This window comes from Saimiri boliviensis, chromosome 2, assembly GCF_048565385.1.
Source record: "Saimiri boliviensis isolate mSaiBol1 chromosome 2, mSaiBol1.pri, whole genome shotgun sequence".
In the NCBI taxonomy this organism is placed as follows: domain Eukaryota; kingdom Metazoa; phylum Chordata; class Mammalia; order Primates; family Cebidae; genus Saimiri; species Saimiri boliviensis.
Genome location: NC_133450.1, coordinates 60,525,564 through 60,553,325, shown reverse-complemented (window position 1 = coordinate 60,553,325; position 27,762 = coordinate 60,525,564). Strand labels below are relative to the sequence as shown.

The following is a 27,762-nucleotide window of genomic DNA, read 5'->3' as shown; positions in this document are numbered from 1 at the left end:
TACAAATCTTGGCTGCTGTGTGGCCAGTGCTGCAACAAACATGGGAGTGCAGATATCCCTTTGATATACTGATTTCCTTTCTTTGGGGTATGTACCCAGCAGTGGGATTGTTGTGTCATATGGTAGTTCTATATTTAGTTTTTTGAGGAACCTCCAAACTGTTCTCCATAGTGGTTGTCCTAATTTATATTCCAATCAACAATATATGAGGCTTCCCTTTTCTCCACATCCCTGCCAGCATTTGTTATTGCCTGTCTTTTTGATATAAGCCCATTTTAACTGGGCTGAGATATCTCATTGTAGTTTTCAACACTTTTCGTATGTCAGTTTCCATTTGTATGACTTCTTTTGAGAAATATATATTTAAATCTTCTGCATATTTTAAAATAAGTTATTAGGTTTTTTTTTTTTTCCTATGGAGTTGTTTGAGCTCCTCATGTATCCTGGTTATTAATCCCCTGCAGGATGGCTAATTTGCTAATATTTTTCTTATTCTGTGGGTTGTCTCTTCACTTTATTGATTGTATCCTTTGCTGTGCAAAACCTTTTTAACTTGACATGAACCCATTTGTTCATTTTTGCTTTGGTTGCCTGTGCTTGTGTGGTATGGTTCAAGAAACTTTTGCCAAAACCGATGTCCTGGAGGGTTTCTTCAATATTTTTTGTGGTAGTTTTACAGTTTGAGGTCTTAGATTTAATTCTTTAATCCATTTTAATTTGATTCATCTATGGTGAGAGATAGGGGCTAGATTCATTCTTCTACATATGGATATCCAGTTTTCCCCACACTATTTATTGAAGAGACTGTTTTTCCCCCAGTATATGTTCTTGGCACTTTTGTTGAAAATGAGCTTACTGTAGGTGTGTACTGAATTCTGTTCCATTGGTCTATGTGTCTGTTTTTATGCCAGTACCAAGCTGTTTTGGTTACTAAAGCTCCAAAATATAATTTGAAGTCAGGTAATGTGATTTTCCTCCAGGTTTTTTGTTTCTGTTTGTTTGGGGTTTATTTTGTTGTTGTTTTGTTTTGCTTTTATTATTATTTACTTAGGATAACTTTGGCTATTCTGGGCCTTTTTTGGTTTCATATAAATTTTAGAATTGTTTTTTTCTATTTCTGTGAAGAACGCCATTGATATTTGGATACAGATTGCATTGCATCTGTAGATTGATTTAGGTAGTACAGACATTTTAACAATATCGGTCCTTCCAATCCATAAACACGAAATGTCTTTCCATTTTTTAGTCCTCTTCAATTTCTTTCCTCAGTGTTTTATAGTTTTCATCATGGAGATCTTTCACTTCTTTGATTAATTCCTAGGTATTTTGTAAATGCGACTACTTTTTATTTATTTTTCAGTTTGTTGACTGTCGGCATAGAAATGCTACTGATTTTTATATGTCAACTTTTTATCCTGCAACTTTACTAAAAACTTGTTTATCACTTCTAATAGTTTTGTTTGTGGAGTCTTTTGGTTTTTCCAGATATAAGATCATACCACCTCCAAACAAGAATAATTTGACTTCTTCCTTTCCAATTTTGATGCCTTTTATTTATTCCTCTTGTCTGATTGCTGTAGTGAGAACTTCCAGTATGACATTGAACAACAGTGGTGAGAGTGGGCATCTTTCAGGTGCTTCAGATCTTACAGGAAAGGCTTTCAGTTTCCCCCATTCAGTATGATACTAGCTGTGGGTCTGTCATATGAGGTTTTTTAATTCATTAATTTATTCATTTATGAATGTTACAGAGTCTTGATCTGTTGCTAGAGACTGGAGTATAGTGGTGCAATCTGAGCTCACTGCAACCTCCACCTAACAGGTTCAAGCAATTCTCTGGCCTCAACCTCCCAAGTAGTTGGGCTTACAGGAATGCACCACCACATCCAGTTAATTTTTGTATTTTTAGTGGAGACGTGGTTTCACCATGTTGGCCAGGCTGACCTTAGGTGATCCACCCACCTTGGCCTCCCAAAGTTCTGGGACTACAAATGTGAGCCACTTTGCCTGTAAAAACCGTATGTGGTTTTTATTATGTTGAGCTATGTCCCTTCTATACCCAGTTTTTGAGGAGTTTTCTCTTTTTTTTTCATGAAGTGATGTTGAATGTTATCAAACGGTTTTTCAGCATCAATTGAAATGATTATAAAATGTTTGTCTTTCATTCTGTTGACAGGATGTATCACATTGATTGATTTGCATATGTTGAACCATCCTTGCATCCCAAAGTTGTCATGAGTGATCTTTTTAATGCATTGTTGAATTCAGTTTGCTAACATTTTGTTAAGAATTTTTGCGTGAATATTCATCAGGGATATTGGCCTGTAGTTTTCTTTTTTTGATGTCTTTGTCTGTTTTTGATATCAGGATAATACTGACCTCATAGAATGAGTTTGGAAGTATTCCCTCCTCCTCTATTTTTCAGAATAGCTTGAGTAGAAGTGGTGTTAGTGCTTTAAATTCTTGGTAGAATTAAACAGTAAAGCCATTGGGTCCCAGGCTTTTCTTTACTGGAAAACATTTTATTATGGCTTCAATCTTGTTACTTGTTATTGGTCTCTTCAGGTTTTGAATTTCTTCCTGGTTCAATCTTGGTAGATTGTATGTGTCTAGGAATTTGTCCATTTCTTCTAAATTTTCCAATTTATTGGCATATAGTTGCTCATACTAATGATCCTCTGAATTTCTGTAGTATCAGCTATAATGTCTCCCTTTTCATCTCTGAGTTTATTTATTTGGATCTATCATTTTTTCTTAGGCTGGGTAAAGGTTTGTTAATCATGTTTAGCTTTTTAAAAAAACAACTTTTTTTCTTCATTGATCTTTCATATTGTTTTCATTTCAATTCAATTTACTCCTTCTCTGACCTTTATTCTTTTGTTTCCCTAATTTTTGGTTTGGTTTGCTTTTTTATTCTAGCTCTTTAAGATGCATCATTAGATTGTTCATTTGAAGTTTTTCCCCTTTTTTTTGATGTAAGCACTTACAGCTATGAACTTCCCTCTTAGTGTTACTTTTGTTGTATCCCACAGGTTTTGGGATGTTATGTTTCCATTATCATTTCTTTCAAAAAGTTTTTCAATTTCCTTAATTTCTTCATTGACTTGCTGGTCACTTGGGAGCACATTGCTTAATTTCAATGTGTATAGTTCAATGTGTATAGTTTCCAAACCTTGTTGCTAATTTTTAGTTTTACTCTATTGTATTGTGTTTTTTTTGTTGTTGTTTGGTTTTTGTTTGTTTGACAGAGTCTCACTCTGTTGCCCAGGCTGTAGTTCAGTGGCACTATCTTGGCTTACCTCAACCTCCTCCTCCCAGGTTCAAGCAATTCTTATGCCTCAGCCTCCCAAGTAGCTAGGATTACAGGCATGCACCACCACACCCAGCTAATTTTTGTATTTTTAGTGGAGATGGGGTTTTGGCATGTTGGCCAGGCTGGTCTTGAACTCCTGACCTCAAGTGAGCCACCCATCTTGGCCTCTCAAAGTCCTAGGATTAAAGATGTGAGCCACCACACCTGGCCAGTTTTACTCTAAGTGGTCACAGAAAATAGTTAATATTGGTGGGGTTTCTTAATGTTTAAAGACTTGTTTTGTGACCTAACATACAGTCTATCCCCGTGAATGATCCACCATACTAATGAAAAGAATGTGTATTCTGTAGCCATTGGATGAAATATTCTGTAAATATCCATTAGATTCATTGCTCTATAGTGCAGATTAAGTCTGATGTTTCTTTGTTGAATTTCTGTCTGAAAGATCTATTAATGCTGAAAATGGGATGTTCAAGTTTTCAGCTATCGTGTTAGTGTCTCTCTCTCTCTCTCTTTCTCTCTCTCTCTCTCTCTCTCTCTCTCTCTCTCTCTCTCTCTCTCTCTGCCTCCCTAATATTTGCTTCATTTATCTGGGCACTCCAGTGTTGGGTGCATATATAATTAAAACTGTTAACTGTTATATCCTCTTGCTGAATTGGCCCCTTTATGATTCTATAGTGACCTTTTTTTTTTTTAAATCTTTTCTTATAGTTTTTGTCCTGAAATCTATTTTGTCTGATGTAAGTATAGAGATTCCTGCTCTTTTTTGGTTTCCATTGGCATGGAATCTCTTTTTCTATCCCTTTATTTTCTGTCTATGTTTGTCTTTATAGGTGAAGTGTATTACTTGTAGGCAACAGATCAATGAGTCTTGTTTATTTAATCCATTCAGCCACTCTGTGTCTATTGATTGGAGAGTTTAGTCCATTCACATTCAATATTATGACTGATGAGTAAGGACTTACTCCTACCATTATATTACTTGTTTTTTTTTTTTTTTTTTTTTTTTTTGGTTGTTTGTGGTCTTCTCTTCCTTCTTTCCTGTCTTTCTTTTAGTGAAGGTGGTTTTGGTTATATGATCTAGTTTCTTGCTTTTTATTTGTGTATCTGTTGGATGATTTTTGTGCCATGAGTCTTGCAAAACTGTCTTACAGTCCATTGTTTTAAACTGTGAATGACTTTACACTGTTTACATAAATACATAAACAAGCAAGCAGAAAAAAAAAAACTAACAAAGACTCCACACCTTAAGTTCATTCTCCTGTTTTTTTAACTAACTGTTGTTTCTATTTATATCTTATGGTACTGCCTATATCTTAAAAAGTTGTTATAGTTATTATTTTAGATTGGTTAATCAATTAGTCTCTCTACTTAAGTTTACACACCACAGTTATGGTGGTTCAATATTTTGTTTTTCTGTGTACCTGTGTACTTATTATTACCAGTGAGATTTGTACCTTCAGATTATTTCTCATTCCTTATTATCATGCTTTTCTCTCTGGCTAAAGTATTTTTTTTAGTATTTCTTGTGGGACAGGTCTGGTGTTGATGAAATCCCTCAGCTTTTGTTTTGTCTGGGAAAGTCTTTATTTCTCCTTCAAGTTTGAAGGAAAATTTCACCAGATACATTATTCTAGGGTTAAAGTTGTTTTTATTCAGCACTTTAAGTTTGTCAAGCTACTCTCTTCTGGCCTGTAAGGTTTCCACTGAAAAGTCGACTGCTGGACATATTAGAGTTCTATTGTACGCTGTTTCTTTTCTCTTGCTGTTTTTAAAATCCTTTCTTTATCCTTGACCTTTGGGAGTTTAATTATTAAATGCCTTGAAGTAGTCTTCTTTGGGTTAAATCTGCTTGGTGTTCTATAGTCTTCCTGTACTTGGATAGTGATATATTTCTCCAGGTTTAGGAAGTTCTCTGCTATTATCCCTTTGAGTAAACTTTCTACCTCTATGTCCTTAATCCTCTTTAAGGCCAATAATGCTTAGATTTGCCCTTTGGAGGTTATTAGATAGAGCTTGTAGGTATGTTTCATTGTGTTTTATTCTATGTTCTTTTGTCTCCTCTGTGCATTTTCAAATAGCCTGTCTTTAACCTCATCACTTATTCCTTCTGCTCAATCAATTCTGCTACTAAAAGACTCTGATGCATTCTTCAGTATGCCAACTGCATTTTTTAACTCCAGAAGTTCTGCTTGATTCCTTTTAATTATTTCAATTTCTTTGTTAAATTTCTAAGATAGAATTCTGAATTCCTTTTCTGTGTTATCTTGAATTTGAGATTCTTCAAAACAGCTATTTTGAATTCTCTGTCTGAAAGTTTATATATCTCTATTTCTCCAGGGTTGGTCCTTGGTGCCTTATTTAGCTCATTTGGTGAAGCCATGTTTTCCTGGATCATCTTGATACCTGTAGATGTTCGTCTGTGTCTGGGCATTGTTGAGTTAAGGTATTTATTGTATACTTTGCACTCTGGGCTTGTTTGTACCCATCCTATTGGGAAAGGCTTTCCAGATACTTAAAAGGAATTGGGTGTTGTGGTCTCAGCTGTATCTGCTTTAGGGCATGGGACCCCAAGCCCAGTAATACCTGCAGACTCATAGAGGTACCATGTTGATGGTCTTGAACAAGATCCAGAAGAATTCTTATTCTCTTCCTTCACTTTGTCCTAAACAAAAATCTCTCTCTCTCTCTCTCTCTCTCTCTCTCTCTCTCTCTCTCTCTCTCTCTTGCTCTCTCTCTCTCCAACTGGAGCTGGGGATGGAGTAACACAAGTACCCCTGTGGCATCTATTCCTAGGCCTGCACTGGGTCAAATCTGAAGCCAGCACAGCACTGGGTCTTGCCCAAGGCCTGCTATAACCACTCCCTGGCCACTACCTATGTTTTATCAAATACCTAGGGCTCTACAATTAGCAGGTGGCAAAACTAGCCAGGCCTATGTCATTTGTAGCAAATTCACTCAGGCCCTGGGTGAAACCAGAGGTACCATCCAAGAGCCTGGGACTACAGTCAAAAACCTTAGATGGCCATCTGGTATTCTATTGTACTACAGCTGAACTGGCACTGAAACCACCAGATGAAATCCTTCCCACTCTTCTCCCCAGTTTTCAAAAGCAAAGAAGCCTCTCCCTGTGGCCACTGCCATCTCAGGCCCAAGGTGGCGGGGGGTGGGGGTGGGTGGGTATTCCCAGACTCCTGCCAATGTTTTCTCAAGGCCTAAGAGCTCTTTAGTCAGTTTGTGTTGAATGCTGCCTGGCCTGGAACTTGTCCTTCATGGGAGTAGGCTTCCCTCTGGCCTAGGGCAGGTCCAGAAATGGTGTACAAGAGCCAATTCCTGGACTCAAGGACCCCAAGAGCCCACTGGTGTTCTACTCCCCTATAGCCAAGCTGGTTCCTAAGGTGCAGTACAAAGTCCTCTTTACTCAAGCAGAAGGAGTCTCACCCTGTAGCCACCACAGCTGGGAATGTGCTGAGTCTTGCTTGAGGCAAGTAAGTCTCAGGGTCTCACCCAAGGCCCTCAACTGGTATCCTTTCTAGTTATTCAGAGCCCAAGGACTTTTCAGTTAGGAAGTAATAAATCCTACAACAACTTGGTCCTTCTCCTCAAGGCAGCAGGTCCCCTTCTGGCCCAGAGCATTTCTAGAAATGCCTATGAACTAGGGCCTCATGACTCTGACTGGTGCCCTATCCTGCTGTGGCTGAGCTTGATATCTAAGACATATGACAAAGTCTTCCCTATTCTATCTCCCTTCTAAAGCAAAAGGAAGGAGTATCTTTTGGAGCCGTGCGCTATGCAGCCTGAGGTTGGGGGATAAGTTATGCCAGCACTCCTTAGCTGCCCTGGCTGGTATCTCAGTAGGTTGCATGCCTCCCTAGTCCACTATCTCTAAGCCCAGTTCAACCCTAGGACTTACCTATATGTTGCAGTGCTTGTGACCTACATTGCCCTTCAAATTTATTTGGGGCCTCAGAGCACTTTAGCCTCTGGCGACAAGGCTTTTAAGAAATCCAGTTCCAACCACTGAGACCAGCTATTCCTCTCTGGCTATGGCTCATTTAAATGCACCCTCAGTGGGCAGGCACCCTCTGAGTTTGGTTAAGTTTTGTTTTCTGCTACAACAAGACAGCACTGGCTTCAATACTTCACAATTGCTGGCTCTCTCTCTCCCGAAAGCACAGAAACACTCTCTGTACCACCTCTCCACTGCCGATGGGTTAGGGAGGGGTGGTGTCAGCAATGCAAGACTATTTTTCCTACGTATTCAGTTCCTCTTTCAGTGATATGTAGTTACAATCAGGTACTATGTCTTGATGTACTGTGAGGTAGAGTGGAAAATCAGTGGAGCCTTCTATTCTATCATCTTGCTCCACCTCCTCCAGACAAATCTTACCAGTAGCATTTTTTATGCTATCTACAAATTCAATCAACAAGCTTTTCATTTTCTCATCTGACATGGTTTGGCTGTGTCCCCACCCAAATCTCATCTTGAATTGTAGCTCCCATAATTCCCTTATGTTGTGTGAGGGACCCAGTGGGAGATAACTGAATCATGGGGGCAGTTTCCACCATACTGTTCTCATGGTAGTGAATAAGTCTCACGAGAGCTGATGGTTTTATAAGGAAAAACTCCTTTTTCTTGGCTCTTACTCTCTTCTCTTGTCTGCCCCCATGCGAGACACACCTTTCATCTTCCACCATGATTGTGAGGCCTCCCCAGCCATGTGGAACTGTGAGCCCATTAAACCTATTCCTTTTGTAAATTGCCCAGTCTTGGATATGTCTTTATCAGCAGCATAAAAACAGACTAATACACCACCTAAACCATTAGGAAATATATTGAATTGGACACTTCCCCATAGCAGTCCACCAGACTTCCATGTACTAGTTGTGCATCCTTTGCATAACGAATTACAAATCCACTTAGTAGTCCACCTGACCACAATCTCCTCTATAAAACCATCATTCAGAGGCTTTCATAAGCAGGTTGCTGATATTCCAATGATAATAGCAATAACTAACGTTTATTGTGTTTTCTGTGTGCCACGCATTGCTCTAAGTGCTTTATGTTGTAGCATCTACGTATAATCCTCAAAAACACTGCCGTTATCCTCAGTTTACAATACAGACTTTGAGTTCAGTACTTTGCCCAAGGCCACACTACTAGTAAAGGGCAAAGAGAGGATTCAGTCCTTGGACATCTAGCTGCAGAGCCTGTGCCCTTCTCACGATACTCGTATGTTGAACACCAGGTCTGACATTTTTATAATGTTCAGTCTAGGAATTCTAGGAAAATAAATGAGGTTAGTCTTCCATGGCTGATTCTTAAAGGACCCATACTCCAAGTGATTATCACTTTCTTTTAGAAGGGTTCAAACACGATTCTTTTAATGAACCATTGAATAATTCTAGAGTTTTGTCCAATGTCAATGCATAGATTGCAGAAATCACAACTCTTGCAGTTAAAGAAAAATTCATATTTGCAGTTGCCACTCTCCAGGCATTGGCACCTCTCCCACTACAGCAGCTCCCTAAAGCTGCTGCTGACAGGTCCAACAAGCTTAAACCCATCTATCTGCGCCACCCAGCAGGCTCAGATGTCCAACGTAACTCAAAATTTTTTACAAGTCTTGGACTTAAAGTTTCTATTATCAATTCTTCTTCTTTCTAAAGATCATTCTCCCTGTCAGATTTAAAGCACTCAAAGCATGCGTTTATCAGCTTCCTTTTCTCTTTGTCATGCTTCTGTTTATTTAAAACCTCAACCATTTTCCAAAAATAAATTAAGGAAGCTCTGTCATCTCTTGTCATCACACTATTCAATCCGTATGACAGAGTTACCTTTCTTTTTATTCCCCCTCTCTTTGCTCCAAAACTGACATTAAAAATCCTTGTTTTTGTTCTTAACCTTATTCATAGGACTAAACCCATTCTGGATCTCGGCCTTCTTGGTATAATTTTATATCAACATGCCACCTTTATATATATATATATCTATGGATATGCATTTCTATGGATATTTTTTAAACTCCAAATGCAATAGATCATCCATATGCATTTTGTGAGAATTTGGGGAATTTAGGGCATCCCCAGACCCCTTAAACTTTCTTCGATTTATAATCTCAGATCATGTGATCATATCTACATTTTGTATAGACTTTTACTGACATGTTCTAAAATGTTCAACCATTCTATTACTGGCTTTGTGTCAGTTATTTCTTCACATAATCACGACTATTTCTATCTAACTTTGTTTTGTTTGTCATGACTTAAACCAAAATACTAATTACCTTCATTATGCTAATGAGCTTCTAAGAGTAGAAATGGCCAATTAGGTAAGTATTGATCAAATTCTCTACTTTATTTTGCTGAACAAGACCTTCCAGCATATATCTGAGCATTTAAGACCTGCATTGTTCCTTTATCATACCCCTGAGCTAGTTCTGGCTAGTTCTGTTTAATTGGGTCAGAAAACCCCATCTCTACTAAAAATACAAAATTTAGCCAGGCATGATGGCATGGGCCTATCGTCCCAGCTACTCAGCAGGCTGAGGCAGGGGAATTGCTCAAACCCAGGCGGCAGAGGTTGCAGTGAGCTGAGATCACACCACTGCACTCCAGCTTTCGTGACAGAGCGAGACCTCATCTCAAAACAAAACAAACAAAATTCTTCCTAGAATGCTTCTTAGAAACATCCAAGTGTATCCTTTATAAAGAGCATGACTGATGGAGTCAGTCACTGGAAGCAGTTGTAGATTTTCTCTGGTCAACTATTACTTGTGGATCTTCCACTAGTGTCATGCAGGATGAACTTTAGAAAACAGGGCTTGAGAAATGAAGAATAACCACTGCATTAATTCAGACATAAGGTCACCAGGCCCCGAGTAGGATGGGGCAACTAGAAAAGAGAATAAAAGTATAGAAGCAGTAACATTTGGGAAATTCCAGGCTTTAGACATTGATCTATATGTAAAAAGCAAGGGAAGGGGAAGGCCATGGATATATGCCAGGTTTCAGAGGTGAGGGTCTTGGGCAGAAATTGAAGAACAGGTAATGGCTAGTTGACGTGGGTGAAGTGTAGAAGGAACATAATCACTGGTGGGGAGGGGAGGCCCAGAAGTAGAGGAATTGACCAAAAAGGCTGTTTACCCAAGAAGGGGCATCCATTTGAATCAGTCTGGGAGAAGATTTCTGGTGATAATCAAGACAATACACTATGGTTCAAGGAAAGGGGGCTGGTTTTTTTTAATGCTAATAATAATATATCTATTTTTAAGTAAAACAAAAAGTGACTCAAATTAAAGAAAAGAATGAATACAACAGTCCTCCCTTATCTGTAAGGCATATGTTCCAAACCCCAGTGGATGCCTGAAACCTGGAATAGTACTGAACCCTATATACACTATGCTTTTTCCCATAGATACACATTGATGACAAAGTTTAATTTATAAATTAGGCACAGTATAAGATTAACAACAACTAATAATAAAATAGAACAATTATAACATACTGTAATAAATGTTATATGAATGTGGTCTCTCTCTCTCTCTCTAAATATCTTATTGTCCTGTGTATATTCACCAATTTCCACACTGCAGTTGACCACAACTAACTAAAACCTTGGATAAGAGGGAACTTAAACCCTACTGTAAAGGAAGGGTGATATTTAAATATGGTAAAAATTATGTAAACAATACATAAAACAAATCATGTAAACATTCTCACAGTAGAAAAAGACTCGTGGGTTAGTATGAACCTAAATAAGGTAAAGTTACAAAAGCTACAAAGTTCACCACATTCTGGTTCCCGGATGACAATTCCTGACTTCCTCGAGATAGTATCTAGAAGATTCTTGGCCAATTTCTAAAAGACCTAAAAGTTCCTTCCCTCCTTGAAAATTTGTTTTCTCTCTCCAGAGTTGCAATTAGGGTTAACACTAGAAATTCGCAAAAAACATGTTCTCTTTTCCTAAGTGGGCAACTTGTACTTCTGAGGCCCCTTTTTCAGGATGAGCACACCACCACCACCGCCCCCAGCCCCATACCTTGGTCCTTGCCTGGGCCATTTCTTCACACCTGCGCATCCTCAATTCTCCTAACTCTTAGGTGTTTCCAACATATAGTCTCTTACCTTTAAAGACATCGGCTTGGCTTCTTTTGAATCACTTGTGGGCTGTCCATGTTCCAAAGGTTTACTTAATTCTTCTGCTGGCTGAACTTGCAAAGTTTCCTGAGGTTTAAATACTGTGCTTTCTACTTCTAAGGGTCCCCATTCTACATCCTCTTGTTCAATCTGGAAAATACTTGATATGGCTTCAGGAAGTTCTTTACGCATACTCTGTTGAAAAAAGTAAATGTGCAAGAATGCTTTTTGTAAAAATTGGTCCTTCTAGGGTTTTCAGTAATACAACAGTTTCTATCTGACAACAAGATGAATATGAAAAATGTACGCTTGAAACTAAACAGAGGTGATAAGTTTCCTCTGAATGCTTAGAATCTCAAACAGACTTAAGAAAAACGTGAAGGCTAGCAAATTATTTTCCCTGGCCCTTCTCTCAGAAAATACAGCCATCCCACAGTTGTTACAGGTAAAAGATGGCATTTAATACCAAATAGTTTAAAACTGTCTTTATTATGCAAGAAGGCATAGCCAGATCAAGAAATTTAATTTTGTAAAACAGAACTTTAATCTTGAGCTTATGTTGGTTTTTTTTTTTTCCCCCACATCACAAGTCATCAAGCAGGAGCACATGTTTTTATAAAGGCACTAAATGGTGTTACGGAAAGATTAAGAACTTTGTAACCATATGGAACTGAATTCAAATCCTGGACCTGTTAGTTAACAGATGTTTGACCTTAGTCAAGCTACTTTAAACTTTTTTAGCCTCATTTTTGACACTGGTAAAAGGGGGTTAATAAATCGATTTTATAAAATGGCGAAGTAGATGCACTGGGGTAATTGTCTTGTGAGCCCTCCTCTTGTACTGTCTACTTATGGTAAACTCAATCATTATAACATTCCATAGCTTTTGGAACTGCTGATCATTCCCTTTCTTTTGAATTTCTCTGCTCCTGACTTCCTCAACGCACTCTCCCAGAGTTCTCATTTGGGAGACTGAATAGATGAAAGTACCACCCACCAAAACAGAACATGGAAAAAGAAAAGTTCAAGAAGAGGGCAGTGGTAGTCTTCTAGTTGCAATTCACCATCTTCAGGACTCTGCTCAACCTCCCCTTCTCCACAGAGGCTTTCCTGATCCTATACTCTTCTATACTGCCTCTATTCTAGCACGTGTCACACTGTATTATAATCCTCTAAGTAGTTATCATCATAATCCTAATTGCCAACAGAAGTGAGCATTATCTTATCTAATTTTAATACTCACTGAACCTCCATGAAGTAGGAATTGTTTTGTAGCCCCACCTTAGGAATGAAGCATCTGAGGCTTAGGCAAATTGTATAACTTACCCAAGGTCATACTTCAAGTAAGTAGCAAAGCTTTGTTTGAACCTAGACAGCCTGATTCCAAAGGGCAGTCTCTTTCCCTCTTAACCTTTCACCAAATAGAGTAGTGGTTCTCAAAGTGTGGTCCACAGACTCCTGATAGTCTTCGAGACCTTTTCCTAAGGTCTGCAATGTCAAAACTACTTGCATAATAATATTAAGATATTATTTGCCACTGTGTTGAAATTTGCACTGATAATGGAAAAAGCAGTGATGGGTAAATAGTGAAATAATACTTTTTAAATAATTGACACACAAGATTATAAAATCATGCAAGATAAAACAATTGTTCAAAGAGTAAGATAAATTAATCGGTTTTAATGTAATGATACATAACAAGTTTATATATCTGGTTTCAGATTCTACATTGTGACTAATCTTTACAAAATGAGCATTTATGAGCTGGGCATGGTAGCTCATGCCTGTAATCTCAAAACTTTGAGAAGCCACAGCAGGTGAATCACTTGAGCCCAGATGTTCAATGCCAGCTTGGGCAACATGGCAAAACCCCATCTCTATAAAAAATACAAAACAATTCACCAGACGTGGTAGCGCATGCCTGTAGTCCCAGCTACTCAGAAGACTGAGGTGGGAGTATCACTTGAGCCCAGGAGGTCAAGGCTCCAGTGAGCTGTGGTCACACCACTGCACTCCAGCCTGGGTGACAGATCAAGACCCTGGAAAAAAAGAAAAGAGGAGAGAGGAGAGAGGAGAGAGGAGAGAAGACCAAACCTCCACTTGTGGAGTTGTGGTGCAAGAGTATCCATAAGTATAGAAAAAGGCAATTGAAATATTGCTCCCTTTCTGTAAGAGATCAGATTTACTTAACATACTTCAACCAAAAGAACACATTACAGCCTGAATGCCAAAGCAGATATGAGAATCTAGTTTCTCTATTAAATCAGAGAGGAGATTTACAACAAATGTAAAACAATTCTATTCTTTTCACTCAAATTGTTTTGTTTTGGATATTTTTGTCTAAAAATTATGTTCTTATATTAATATATAATTAGCTTATTATTTTAAATGAGTGAATACATATTTTAAATTTTTCTCAGTTTTAGTTTTTAATATGGTTAATACTGGTTGATATGATCCATATAAACGAAAATTCTCATTAGATCCTAAAAGCAATTTTTAAAAGTGTACAGGTATCCTGAAACTAAAACTGTGAGTCCTTCAAAACTTTAAAGTTTGAGGATTCCTTTAAAAAGAAATTGTGTCTCACTTTATCTTTTATATATCAAGCACTTAGCACATTATATACACTGTGATTATTTATGAATAAATGAAATTATTTCAATTTTTCTCTGCTATGTAATCTCGATTAGAACACCAATTAAATAGCAGTGTACTTTGTCTCTTTATAAACTGACCTACTCCCTAAATGAGTCTCTCCAGGGCAAGAGCTGTCTTTTCTATCTTTGCATCAACCATGTCTGAAACAATACCTAGCACATAATAGGAAAAGCAGTGAATGAATAAATTCTGTGATTTTTTTTTTTTTTGGTAAATATGTAAGGAAATCACTCACCATGACCACAAACTGTTATATTCAAAATGATGGGTACTCGAAAGGTATTGTATACCTTTGTAATCCATTAAGAAGGATTCTTTTTAAAAAGAAACAGGTTGCATCAAAGAATTAAGAAAGCTCTGGCTGTGGCGTTGAGATGCTCATGACTGAGGCCACCATGTGCTGAGAGTAGGAGCCAGGTGCCACTTAGAAAGAACCGGTCCTCCCAGAAAGGGAGTGTGCTGACCAGTGCTGCGCAGACAAATCTCAGCCCAGGAACTACCAGGGTAAGCTTCTAGGGCAATCTAAGGGGCAAGTAGGGCAGATAGAGTTCTGTTGTCTGGCACAGAGTGGGCACTCCACAAAATGTGTCTGGAATAAGACACCACAGAGGAGCCTTTCTACCATGATCAAGTACCAAGTCGAAAGGCATTTTATCTCTAAAGAAGTGGTCCGCTTCCTCATAAAAAGCCAGCGGCCAAAAGAGGTCCAGTGATTGCCTGTAAATGTCAACGCTAAAGGAATGGTTCCAGTAGAATTACAAAGAAATTAATCTTTTTGCTTAAATATTTCTTTTTAATAATCAAGATGTTATTTAAGCTAGGTACCTGATTGTGGGCCTTTTTCACAGTTTCCTTCAAAATAGTATCTTCCCTTATACTTTACATGAACGTAGTGAATGGTATTAAGTTTATTCTATTAATGAAGATTTCTATTTTGCTAAACCTAACTGATCTTGTGTTTTCAGTTTACTATACCTGTTAGAGGCTTCGAGGTCAGAAGTTTTGATATCTAGTTGTAAATGGTGTCACCTAAAGGCAGCTACTGTCAATGTCAGTGTTAAGCCCATAGCATATGTGATAAGGCTTCACAATTGATATATCCACATACTATTACAAAGGGCTACCGGTACCATCTCCTGCTGGGTCATAAGCAGGTGATGGGAATACAAAGGAGAAAAAGATATGGCCCCAAGGCATCTTGAACTCTAGTAGATTCTACCATTTGTGATAACTCTAACATCACAGGATCCATAGCTTTCATGAAAAGAAAAAATTCCATGTACTTTCTGAACATGATATGTTAACCTAAAAATGAAATATGATCACAATTTTATATATGTGGGGGTCATATTTTCAAGAACCAAAGGAGCAGGTTATTTAATAACATTTTAGAAATTCTTCGTAGAGGAACTGACCACTAGGCTCTCACTTTTCTATATAAATGTGGGTTTCTATACACAGGGAGACACTGTCCATTCACAGGAAATATGTTCCAGATTGCTTTGAATCCAATAGTTATTTTGCCAATGGTGGATAAAAATAAAACTTTATTTCCCAAACAAATTTCTGTCACCAACTGTCCATATTTCTCAACCAAATTCTCCCCTTGCAATGCTTTTAACAATTCTTCGAGCTGAATACAGAGGAAAGTAATACTTTCTTAGAAGCTAACAACTTTTAATTAATGATCCACCTACCTTCTAGATCTAAATGTCTCTAAATCAGAATTGTTAAAATCTTACCCTTCTAAAACAAGTTTGGGGTCTTAGCTCAAAAGGTCTACGGAAGCCACCAACAGTGAGCCAAAATGGCCAAGACTCCCAGGGTGGCATTGAGTTAGATGTGCTCACAGGTAAACACACCTCTAAAATACAGCAGAGGAATTTTTTAAGCTCTCTATATAAACATTCAAGCAATAGGAAGCATCCTGTTACTTTAACAGAGGCAAGGAGGATTTTTATTAAAGACTTTACCATTTGCGATTCCTCAGCACCCATCTGGAATCCATGCTCTGCTTGTATCTGAGGTGATTCTGCTTGCATAGATGATGTTTTGAGGTACGTTTTCCCCATTAGAGAAATATCCTTAAGGAGAAAAGGAAACAAAATGATGCTAATTTTTAAAATCTTTTTCATTATACTAAAACGCTATTATGTATCTATTTCTCATTTCGTGTAGTAAATGAGAAATAGAGACATATAAGCTAGTCAATCACATGCAGTAAATACATACAGCAAAAAACAGTAAAGGCAGGGTGCCGTGGCTCACATCTGTAATCCCAGTACTTCTGGAGGCCAAGTTGGGTGAATAACCTGAGGTGAGGAATTTGAGACAAGCCTGACCAACATAGTGAAACCCCATCTCTACTAAAAATACATTTCAGCTAGCAGCATACAAGGATTCCAGTTTCTCTACATCCTTGTCAAGTATTATTATTTTCGTTTTTTTTTTTAATTATAATCATCCTAGTGGGTACAAAATGGCAACTCATTGTGATTTTGATTTGTGCTTCCCTGACTTTTCATGTGCTTATTGCCTTTTGACTATCTTCTTTGGAGAAATGTCAAAAATACTTTGCCCACTTTTTAAATATATAGAAATAAAAATTTGTTGTCTATTTATCTCCTGTGATTATACTCTCACTTATAGTCGGGTGGCCAGGACACTTACAACTTGTAGGAAGAGGAAGGAAGGGAGTGAAATTTTTAAGCTGAATAATCAGCATATTTCCTTTGAAGCTTCCTTCTGTTGTTATTTTCTACTTTAAAACGGTGCAGCCATTGTGGAAAAATTTGTCGGTTCCTCAAAACTTACATACTACTACTGAACAACCCATCAATTCCCCTTTTAAAAGTATGCCCCCCAAAAAAGAAAAAAGCTATTTCAATAGGTATTTGTACAATGATATTATAGCGGCACTATTCGCAATAGTCAAAAGGTGGAAACAAGCCAAATGTCTATTCATGGATGAATGGATAAACAAATTTGGTATATCCATACAGTGGAATACCATCCAACCAACAAAGTATTGATGTATGCCACGATGTTGGATGAATCTTGAAAACATTATACTAATTGAAGGAAGCCAGATACCACAGGTCATAAATTGTATGATTCAATTTATATGAAACATCTAGAACAGGAAAATTGAGAAGAAAGCCAACTTGTTGAGGATGGGGAATGAGGAATGACTGTTTAATGTGTACAGAATATCCTTTTGGAAAGATGGAATGGTTTTGAAACTAAATGAAGGTGATGGCTGCTCAACATTGTAAATGTTGGTGCCACTTACATCAACATGTGATGTAATCGTGCACTGTAAGATTATTAATTTTACATTATGTGAATTCACCTCTGTGTACAAAAAAAGTAATTGGATGTGATGAGCACTTGAAAATAGTAGGTGCATAACAAATGTAATTTCCCTGCTCCTTAGACATTTTAACTAATATAGCCATAAAATTTATTTGTGATAGTTAATATGTTACCCAATGACACACAAGTTTATTTTTGTTTGCCTATAGTCAAGTAAAGTCAGAAAAATACACTTCACACTTGACATGTTAAAAAAGATGTGTAATATAAAAAATGTTTTATTTACAACAATAATTTTGTTAGTGCTGGATCTAAAGTTTAATCACAAAGAAACACAAATGGATGTAGAGGTAACAGGTGAGAGTAAAAAAATGCACTTTATTCAACATTAGGAAATCCACTAATTTATAGTTAAAGTATAAAAGCAATGATCTTCCTGGTACTCTCAAGTGAAAATCATATGGTAGTCTCAGGTGAAGGTGGAATGATAAAGTGGTTGAGCACACATGCTATGCTTTTGGTTTCAAATCTTGACTTCAGTTGCCTTAGGACATTCTCAAGCAAATCATTCAATCTCTCAATTTTGTAAAATGGGAATAATAATGGCACATATATCATATGCTTATTATGAGGATTAAATTATATAATACATGCAAACAGAAAGTGTCTTATGCATAATAATAGTTATTATTCACATTAAAATAAAAAAGCAAAATAAGGATGTCTACTGGCACCATCATAATTTGATACTATACTGGAAATTCTAGATATGAAACAGAAAAGAACATAACTATAAGAAATGAATTAACCATACAACTGTTACTTGAAGAGGCTATGATTATAAACCTAAAATTCCCAAAATAATCTGTAGAGTTATTCAGATGGAAAATCAATTCATCAAAACAAAATTCAGAAATTTAGAAAATAAGAAAAAGAACAAAATCATGAAAACAACAAAAATTATAAACTACCAAAATAGTGCCTTAGGAAACATGAGGAAAACAAAAAATTGACTGAGACATAAAAATTGACTTGAATCCGAAAACTTGGATTTTGGTCTAAGGAAAAAAATCAAAAAGAAAAATTTTAAGTAACACAACTAGTATTTTGTTTAACGTGTATTAATTCTACCTTGTCTCCCTGAGTTTTAAACTGTAACTAGTAGTATATTTCTACACCCTCCACAGTCTGTCAAAGTGTTTAACAAATTTTTTAACTCCATACATAATTGAAAATTTATAAACCTGTAAGCAGTCCAGCTTCACAATACTGGATACATTTTCTTATGTGTTTCATAGAGCTGTTTCTACCAATGGCATGTAACAGAATCCAAAATGTCTGAGCTAGAAGGACCTTAAAGGATCAGTAAAACCCAAAGGATGCCCAAATTTTTCCAGACGCTGAAACCAAAGCTTTGAGGCTTAAAGGATGCTGTGAAGTATTCAAAACAAACAGAGCACATGGTCTTTCCCCTAAACTGCTTCAAGCAGATGGACAGCAACAGAAGCAGCAGTGTTCCTGTGGCCTGTTAGGCAGGCCCAGTATTTTCTCAGTCACCATTAAAAGAAGGGGTAGAGAGAGCAGCTGCCCTCTACCCTTTGTCATGCAATCCAGGTTCTCCCCAGATGACACTGGCCCAAATAGCATGGGCCAAAACAGTGTTTCTAAAATATACTCTTTATGTTCATCAGCACTTAGTCAAGCTGCATTGCCTTTAAATAACTTACTATAAAGTTTAAGGTTTAGAAAGCAGGAAAGAAAAGGCATCGTATGGCCCTAAATGTATGCAATGCCCACACAGGCTACTTTCTTGAGAAACTGTACTGATCTGCATTGACTTTCTCTTGTTTCCTGCAGGCAAAACCCCAATGGCAGTAGTCTCTGGAATCCTCCTTACAGGCACAAGAATATATCAGGGCTGCCTGACATCCATTCTTTCCCATTGTGAATTTTTTTAATTAAATATGTATATGATTGTTCTGGATGACTGGACCCTGTATTCCATAGATCTGTCAGTTCTAAAAATACGATTTAAAAATGAACAACAAAAAAAGGAATCTGAATGGCTACCTCATAAATTTAAACAGCAAAATTGCTACGGGCATCATCTAAAACTAAATGTATACAGCATCTTTCCCACAAAGTCCCAACAGAACATAGTCCATTACTTACACCTGTTCAAAAACTACAATAGTTCCAGAAACAGAAAATTATTGGGTTTCAAGTAAAATGTTCTACTTTTTAATATCACTTCTCTGATAGCTACTCTACACAAGGAAACTACAGTGCTTTTAGAAAAAAAAAAAAAAAAAAAATGAGGCTTCTTCCAGATCCTCCCATTTTAACTACTTGTCTCTGTACTTTCTAGAACAGCAAATGCTATGGGACGTCACTTTCCCAGCTGCCTCTAGTCAAAGTACTGAGTTATGTTTTCTCCTCCTCCATGATTCACTATTCATTTTCCATCTGGCTCTACCATCTTGATATTTCCTAATTAAAGAGGCCAAGTAGACTAACATGCCAATATTTCAACACAAAATATCACTACATATTTATGTACTCCATACTAGGTGAAAAAGCAACAAAAATCGTTCCAGTCATTAAACACCCTATGTTAAAAGAATTTAAAGTTCATATACAAATAAAAGTACTGACAACTCTTTTTAGATATTTTAATTTCAAACTATTCATCCATAAAGTACGTAATACTGAAATGCAGCTTGATCTTTCCTCATAAAAAGGAAATTAATGGCAATTTCTCTCCTGTGGAAATCCCAATTGCCTGAATTACTGATATTTTAGAAATAAACTTTTAAAAATACTATATGTAATTTTATGCAAGTTGACTATATATCTTGGACTTAATAAATTATAGCCTCATTTTGTTATCTGCTAGTTTAAAACAAATTGTTTAATAATAGATGTGTTTTTAGAGGAAATGTTATTACTTGGAATTAATTTTCCAATGATACAGTCTTCTAGAACCTACTCATAATATGTTATATGTACTCTGTAATTCCCCTAAAAAGAATGAACTACCACTACACTATGGTGTTAAACCAAAATATGGGGAAAATAAACACTAACTGCTGCTTATGAATAATATTGCAACTACTTGTTATGCATATAATATTTTACTTTTTCATATGTAAAAATTGCATTTCTTAGGTGTTTTAATGTTTTAAATATATTTACATTTAAAAAATTACTTAGTTTTGTTTTCTGTTTTATAACTATAGTGAGAATGATGTTTTGAAACAAAGTCTTTGGCTATAAAATATATATATATACACATACATATATATCTATATATAAATATAGATATATACTGGTTACATATGTATACTGGGTCTTATCACCTTTCAGCAGAATATGAAATCTTCTTTTAAAAATTCAATATAAATAGGTTATAATACCCATATTCTTCATTCTTTTATTGGGAAATAATTTACAAGCCATAAAGTTTACCCTTAAAATATACAATTCAGTGGTTTTAGTAATATTTACAAAGTGGTACAATCGTCATCACTTTCTAATTCCAGAATATTTTCATCACCCCAAAAAGAAATCCTAAATCTATTAGCAGTTATTTCCCATTCTTCCCTTCCTCCAGCCCCTAGCAAAGAAAATAATCTACTTTTTGTCTGTATGGGTTTGTCTATTCTGGACATTTTATATACCTGGAATCAAACAATATTTGGCTTTTTAAAAAAATCTGGCTTCTTTCATTTAGCTTAACGTTTTCAAGGTTCATCTATGTTGTATCATGTATCAGTACTCTATTTCTTTTTATGGCAAACTATATACAACATTTTGTTTATCTTTTCATCAATTATGGGCATTTGGCTTATTTCTACTTTTTGGTTATTATAAACAACGCTGCTATGAAAAAAAAAGAAAAAAATGAGGCATTCATGAAAAGCTTGTTTAAATCAGGTCATCTAAAACAGATGCAATGCAATCAGAAAAATATTGCCAGAATATGATAAAGCCTATGGTTGGGCAATGCACCACTCTTTATTCCTTGGCATTCATATTAGAAAAGACAACAGAAGGTCCAGACTTTTCGTTTCAGAAGGCTGTGGAGAAATTTAAATTAACATGCCTGACTCTAGGTTATGGCATCTGCTATGTCAGTTATGTCAAATTCATCCCTTTGAATTATGTACCAACTGTTTAGTGAGTTATGATGTGCTATGCAAGCAGCACTGTGCCACAGCCCTCCAGGACTATGAATCCAAGAGAAATATAAGTCAAGATTCTCTCCCTCAAGAAGTTTCAGTTAGTTAGAGAGATGAAAACAGCAGACTAGGAATAATGTTTTTCAAAATGCAAAGCAGTATATTTAATCAGACATAATTATTATGCACGGGCTCCAAGTTCAATACAAATCTAATTTATTTAGAGAGATGAGGATAAGGGTACAAATATCAGAGGATGTAGCAGTTTTAGTTATGCTAGTGAAAAATAAATGTGGTTCTGGGTCAAGGGATAGAGGGAGGGGGAATGCAGTTCTTATCTCATATTTTAATATAAGAGCACCTGAAAATAATTATGCATCTATATCAATGAATTTTGAAAGTTCATATGCCTCTTTTGTTTATTTAGTCAACAGTATTTCATAAAACTAAAATTCCCAAGACACACGCTGAGTGTATTAGTCTCTTTTTACACTGCTATAAAGAACTACCCAAGACGAGGTAATTTATGAAGAAAAGAGGTTTAATTGACTCACAGTTCTGCATTGCTGGGGATGTTTCAGGAAACTCACAGTCATGGTGGAAGGTGAAAAAGACACCTTCTTCACAAGGCAGCAGGATAGTGTGAACACACAGGAAAAACTACCATTTATAAAACCATCAGATCTCATAAGAATTCACTGGCTATCACGAGAACAGAATGAGGGAACCACCCCCACAATCCAATCACTTCCCTTCCTCAATACATGGGGATTACTGGACACTCCCTCAACATGTGGGGATTACAATTCAAGATGAGATTTGGATGGAGACATAGAGCCTAACCATATCACTGAGAAGTATGAAAACATATTTGTTATGTCTTCTCAAATGACACTACATCTCAAAAACACTGTTTTTGCTGTCCTTGAATCAAATAATAAATTTCATTATTTTCTTAAATGTTTTCCATTGTAAAACCATTCAAAAATGTTAACTGTCAACTAATATAAAACTCAACAAATTAATGCACAGTTCGCCTATCCTGATGTTCAACAAAAACATTTGTAGTACCGCTTGCAGATCTTATTTCAAAAAGGCTCTAGCAACCATTGCCCAAGATGATCCCCAATGATTCCCTCCTCAATGAATAGGGCAGACATGTAAAATCATAAGATACAGCAGAAACTACAGTGTGTGGCTATTTCAAAAAATATATGGCAACTTCTACATCATTGCTCTCTCTTAGATCACTCATTCTAGGGGAAGCCATCTGCCATGCCATACAACACTTAAGCAGTCCTATGGGGAGGTCTCCTGCCAACGACCAGCACCAAACTACCAGTCTTACAACTGAAGTTTTCTGGGAGCAGATTCCTCAGTCTCAATCAAGTCTTCAAATGATAGCAGCCCTAGACAGGATCTTGACACAACCCCACAGGTGAGAATTACATAGGTAAGTTGCTCCAAGATTCCCTACCCACAAAAACTGTGTAAAATAAATGTTCATTGTTTTAAGCTGCTAAATTTTGGAATGATTTGTTGCACAGAAATAAATAACTTTAAAAAGGCTCTAAAATTCTAGCTCTTCAGATATTTAATGGCATTTCATAAAGAACCTAATACCTCAAAATCCCATAATTTTTATTATTTAGATATGTGTTTCTTCCTTATTACCTATTATTTTATGATTTTTCTTAGCATTTTTAAAAGATACATATTGCTTTATAAAAACCATTAAAAAGGGAGGTAGTTTGGCTCAGCACAGCAGCTTACACCTGTAATACAAGCACTTTGGGAGACTGAGACAGGTGGATCACTTGAGGTCAGGAGTTTGAGACCAGCCTGGTCAACATGGTAAAACCCTGTCTATACTAAAAATATGAAAATTAGCTGGGTGTGGTGGTGGACACCTATAATCCCAGCTACTCAGAAGGCTGAGGCACAAGAATCACTTGAACCCAGGAGGTGAAGGCTGCAGTGAGCCACAATCGCACCACTGCAGCACTCCAGCCTTGGCAACAGAGTAGGACTCTCTCTCTCTCAAAAAAAAAAAAAAAGATTGAGGTAGTTTGTCCTAGATCCTTAGGAAAAACACAAAGTACATGTGTTAACATAACATACTGCGTATTACTTAATATGCTCTCCTTTGTCCCACATAATTATCCCAAATATCGTGAAATATATTTAATCATCTAACATTTTACTATATTGTCAGTAACTTTGAAAGACATATTCCATGTGTCATTGCTACAGTATTTGTGAAAACTACAGAATTATCGAAAATTGAAGAGCTTTCTAGAGGCAGGACTTGTCATAAGCTCACACCAAGAACATAGTTTTTTGTCCTATTATTAAACAAGGCTAATGAGAGAAACTGTAAATTCCCTAACAAGCAGAAACCTATATATAATAACATCTAACCTATGTTTATATTTTAGGAAATATATATACCTTCCCTAACTAAGATGAAGAATGACTGATTCATATCACCTGTGAAAGAGCATTAATAATCAGCCATCAGTTATCTCTTCTCCATACTAAATACCATCTCCTCCAAATTTTTCTCATATGGATCTGGGAGAGGAAACTATAAATTTTCAGAAGAATCCATAAGAATATTCTCTTAAGCCTCCTAATCTCACAGAGGATTTAACAACATAAATAAATACTTCAATAATAAAATTCAGAGTCCCAAGAGAAAGCATATTTTTGTTTACATCATTCAACAAATATTTATTTATAGAGTGACAACTAAGTCCAAGGAATTATATGAGGTGACGTGAAGGATAAAAAAAGCAAAAGATAAATAATCTTGCCTCCAGATTTTTAATGGTCTTACAAAACAAATTCAGCATGCATTTGATGCATCCTACTAAAAATGGAAAGACAAAAGTCTATTCTAATCACTTAGGTAAGTCACAGCCTAGATGAGCATATATATTGATGTGCAGATAAATAACGATAATACATGTTGTGAGACAGGCACAAAGAAAATTTGTACTAAGGAGTTGGGGCAAAGAGGGGGAATATTATATTTAGAACAGAAGGCAGCACTTCCTTAAAATAGTTCTTAAGAGAAAAATAGAAACTAAATGTGTCCAGTGAATACAAAGAGCACTGCAAGTGGAGAAACACTCCTTAGATCGATTTTCAGATCCTTTCGATTCCCCTGGGGCAGGCGCACACGTGCCACTTACTGCACTCAAACAAGGTTAGGGTGGAAAGCATCACGGATTGGCTCCCACACTCCCTCTCCCCAGCCGTACTTCCAAGGGGTAGTGATGAACCCTATGATTGTATGCTGATTCAGTTCTCTAACATGATTTTTCTCACAGCCAGATTCTAATTTGAAAAAGAAATCACTCCATTCATTTCATTTATATGAAGTTGTGGGAACTTTTACTACATTATTCATTTATTTCATTTCCCTTCTCCCACTCTGCAAAAAAGTTAATCTTTGGGCAGAAGCAATGAGATTATTCAAGTTATCAAGGGATTCAGTTAAGGTTTTCAGTTGAAAGTATCAGAAACAGACTCTCATCACGTAGAAGGTATTGAAAGGCTGTCTGGATTCACAGAATCAGTGGGGGAAGGACCAAATAAGTCACGGAACCCAGAAGCAGGAGGCATCATAACAGTCTTTTAGCAATAATAAACTTTCCAAGGTTCCTCATGACCCAGTGGCCTGGAATGAATCCTTATCATCCCTTTCACAAACAGATATAGTGTATTCAGGAAATTTTAAAATTCAGTCCATGGCTGGCATGGTAAAGTGCATTAATGGCCTCAATTCTTCACCTCTCACTCTATCTATACCTTTTGCTATGTGATTTTGCATTTTTTTATCAAGAGGCAAAGTTTATTTTCCTGCCTCCTGAATCTGGATGTATCAGTTTGTCTCTCAATTTATCCATTTTATTGCTTTAGCCAGTAAAATGGGTCACAAATAATGATGTGCCAATTCCTACCCTAGGACTCAAGAGTTTGCAGGTTGCTCTCTTGAACTTCTGCTATTACTATGAGAGGTGCATGCCTAGTCAAACCATTGGTTCCAGGGGGATAAAAGTTCATAGATGTCCCTGGTCTAGATGTACAACATGGAACAGAGCTGACCAAGCTGAAGTCTCCAGCCAGAATAGAACCCAGCCTAGATTAACTGACTCCAGTCAATTGACAAAGGTGAGAGCTATAATAATATTGTTTAATACTAAGCCCTTAGTTTTGAGAGTTTGTCACACAGCATTAACTGTTTGATACAACTGGTGAATAAATTAGAAAGCAAAAAAAAAATAAGGCTAGTAAGGTCAAATTGTGAAGAACCCTTTATGCTATCTATTCCTGCAGTCAGTAGCTATCTAGCCAAATTTTTAGTGAGAAAATAAATTAATACTAGTATTTGGTGAATAAACTTTAGTGTGGGTACAAACTGAAAGCTGGTCCTGGAGACATCCAAGTGAAAGCTGATAAGAGCCTAACCTAAGGCACAGACAGTGGAAATAAGAATATCTGCTTATAAATAACACTTATTCTCATTCTTCATCTTTAAAAGGTATTCTTACAGATCAAAATAAAAGATTAATAAAAATAACCCTAAAGTTTTTGAAATATAGGGAGCCCTGACTTGATTCTAAACGGGATTCAAACATTTTGGGGTATGTCTGACAAAGTCCAATGGGACAGACTTTCCAAAATCTCATTTGTATGAGTAATGGAGAGTCACTTGGGAAAACATCCCCAAAAATGAAGAAGTTAGGCTTGATGAGCAGAGCCCCATGTGAAAACCTTGGTCTTCTGCGAATGGATGCAGTTCTGTCTCTCAGATGTGTCTCCAGTTGCACCCCAGTGAGATTCATATCTGACTCACAGTATTAATGTCCTGGGCAGGGGGTGGGGAACCAAAAAATGAGAATGTGGGTACTGTGAGTGAACTATGAAAGAACTCATGAACTTAAAATGGTCCCACTAAGACATGAGAGAAGTCATCCTCCCCCAACCTAATCTCCCTGTCCCAAGCAGGTTGACTTATCTAGTAGACACAGTAGGTAGAGTGTCTACGGTCCATGGTATTTTAAGGACCATAAATAAAAATGTTTTATTTTTAATTTCTTTTAAAATCAAAAGAAAACAGTGTGATTTATAAAACAAATATTAAAAACAATAAATGTCCAATAATAGGCAAATTAGAAAAACTAAAAAAAAATAATAAAAATACCTATAGTAATAATGAATATATAATAATAAAATCTGCCTGGATAACATTTACTTTTACACCAACAGTCATAAAAATTTTTTTCAGTATTTTTATGGTGGGAAGTGCCCCCAAAGGCAAAAGTGCCTGAAGCCCACCAAAGTCAAAATGCAGCCCTGGTCCCAACCCACAGTGTAACTTTGGAGCCCTGAGAGACCTGAACTGTTGTGTACATTATCAGGACAGGATCTGGGTGTCTTTCCCCAACCTATCCCCTCAGAGGATATGGGTAATAAATTACAAAAGGGGATAGATTTCACAGACTGAGCAAACAAGTTGTGAGGGTATCTTTCCTTCCTTTCCATTCCTTTCTCTCCTAAGGGGGTTCATTGGTAGTTTGACAAGAGAGCCACCCTCTGAGAGAAGCAAGAAATCTACTTGGTGGCTTGGCCAGGCACTTTGCCTGCATTGCTCCAAGAATCTGCTATGTCACTGGAGAATTAAGAATACTGAAACTAGACTTTACATCCGTGGCTTTCATCTTTTTTTTTTTTTTTTTTTTGAGACAGGGTCTAAATATTTTGCTCAGGTGGGTCTCAAACTTCTGGCTCAAGTGACCCTTACACTTCAGCTACCCAAAGTGCTGGGTTCATGGTATAAGCCAATAAGCCTGTCCACCTTCACCTTTTTTTTTTTTTTTTTTAAGTGGAAGGACCCATTTTCAAGTAAATTCATACTTGGAGGCCCAACATATAAAGCAAATGGATGGGGTACGTTGCAGTCAGGTGAAGGTTGATGGAGGGTGCTGGAAGGACCACAGCCCACCTACTCATTCCTGCCCTCACCCCTCCACAGAACTCAAGGACTCTCTGAAATACAGGAAATCGCTGCTTTTGCAAGTTGTAGCATAATACAGATGGATAATCTAAAATCAAATTTACATTTAGAATTCATTTCATGTGTTG

At 36.8% G+C, this 27,762-nt stretch overlaps 1 protein-coding gene across 1 annotated transcript in view; it reads right to left on the bottom strand.

Moving 5' to 3' along the window:
- TTC6 (tetratricopeptide repeat domain 6) overlaps positions 1-27,762 on the bottom strand; it is a 246,572-nt gene that overhangs the window by 143,223 nt on the left and 75,587 nt on the right. The window contains exons 4-5 of the mRNA XM_074393424.1: positions 16,087-16,197; positions 11,441-11,647 (exon numbers count right to left, since the gene is read on the bottom strand). Coding sequence (XP_074249525.1) covers positions 11,441-11,647; positions 16,087-16,197 — 318 coding nt within the window. The remainder of the gene's footprint in view (positions 1-11,440; positions 11,648-16,086; positions 16,198-27,762) is intronic.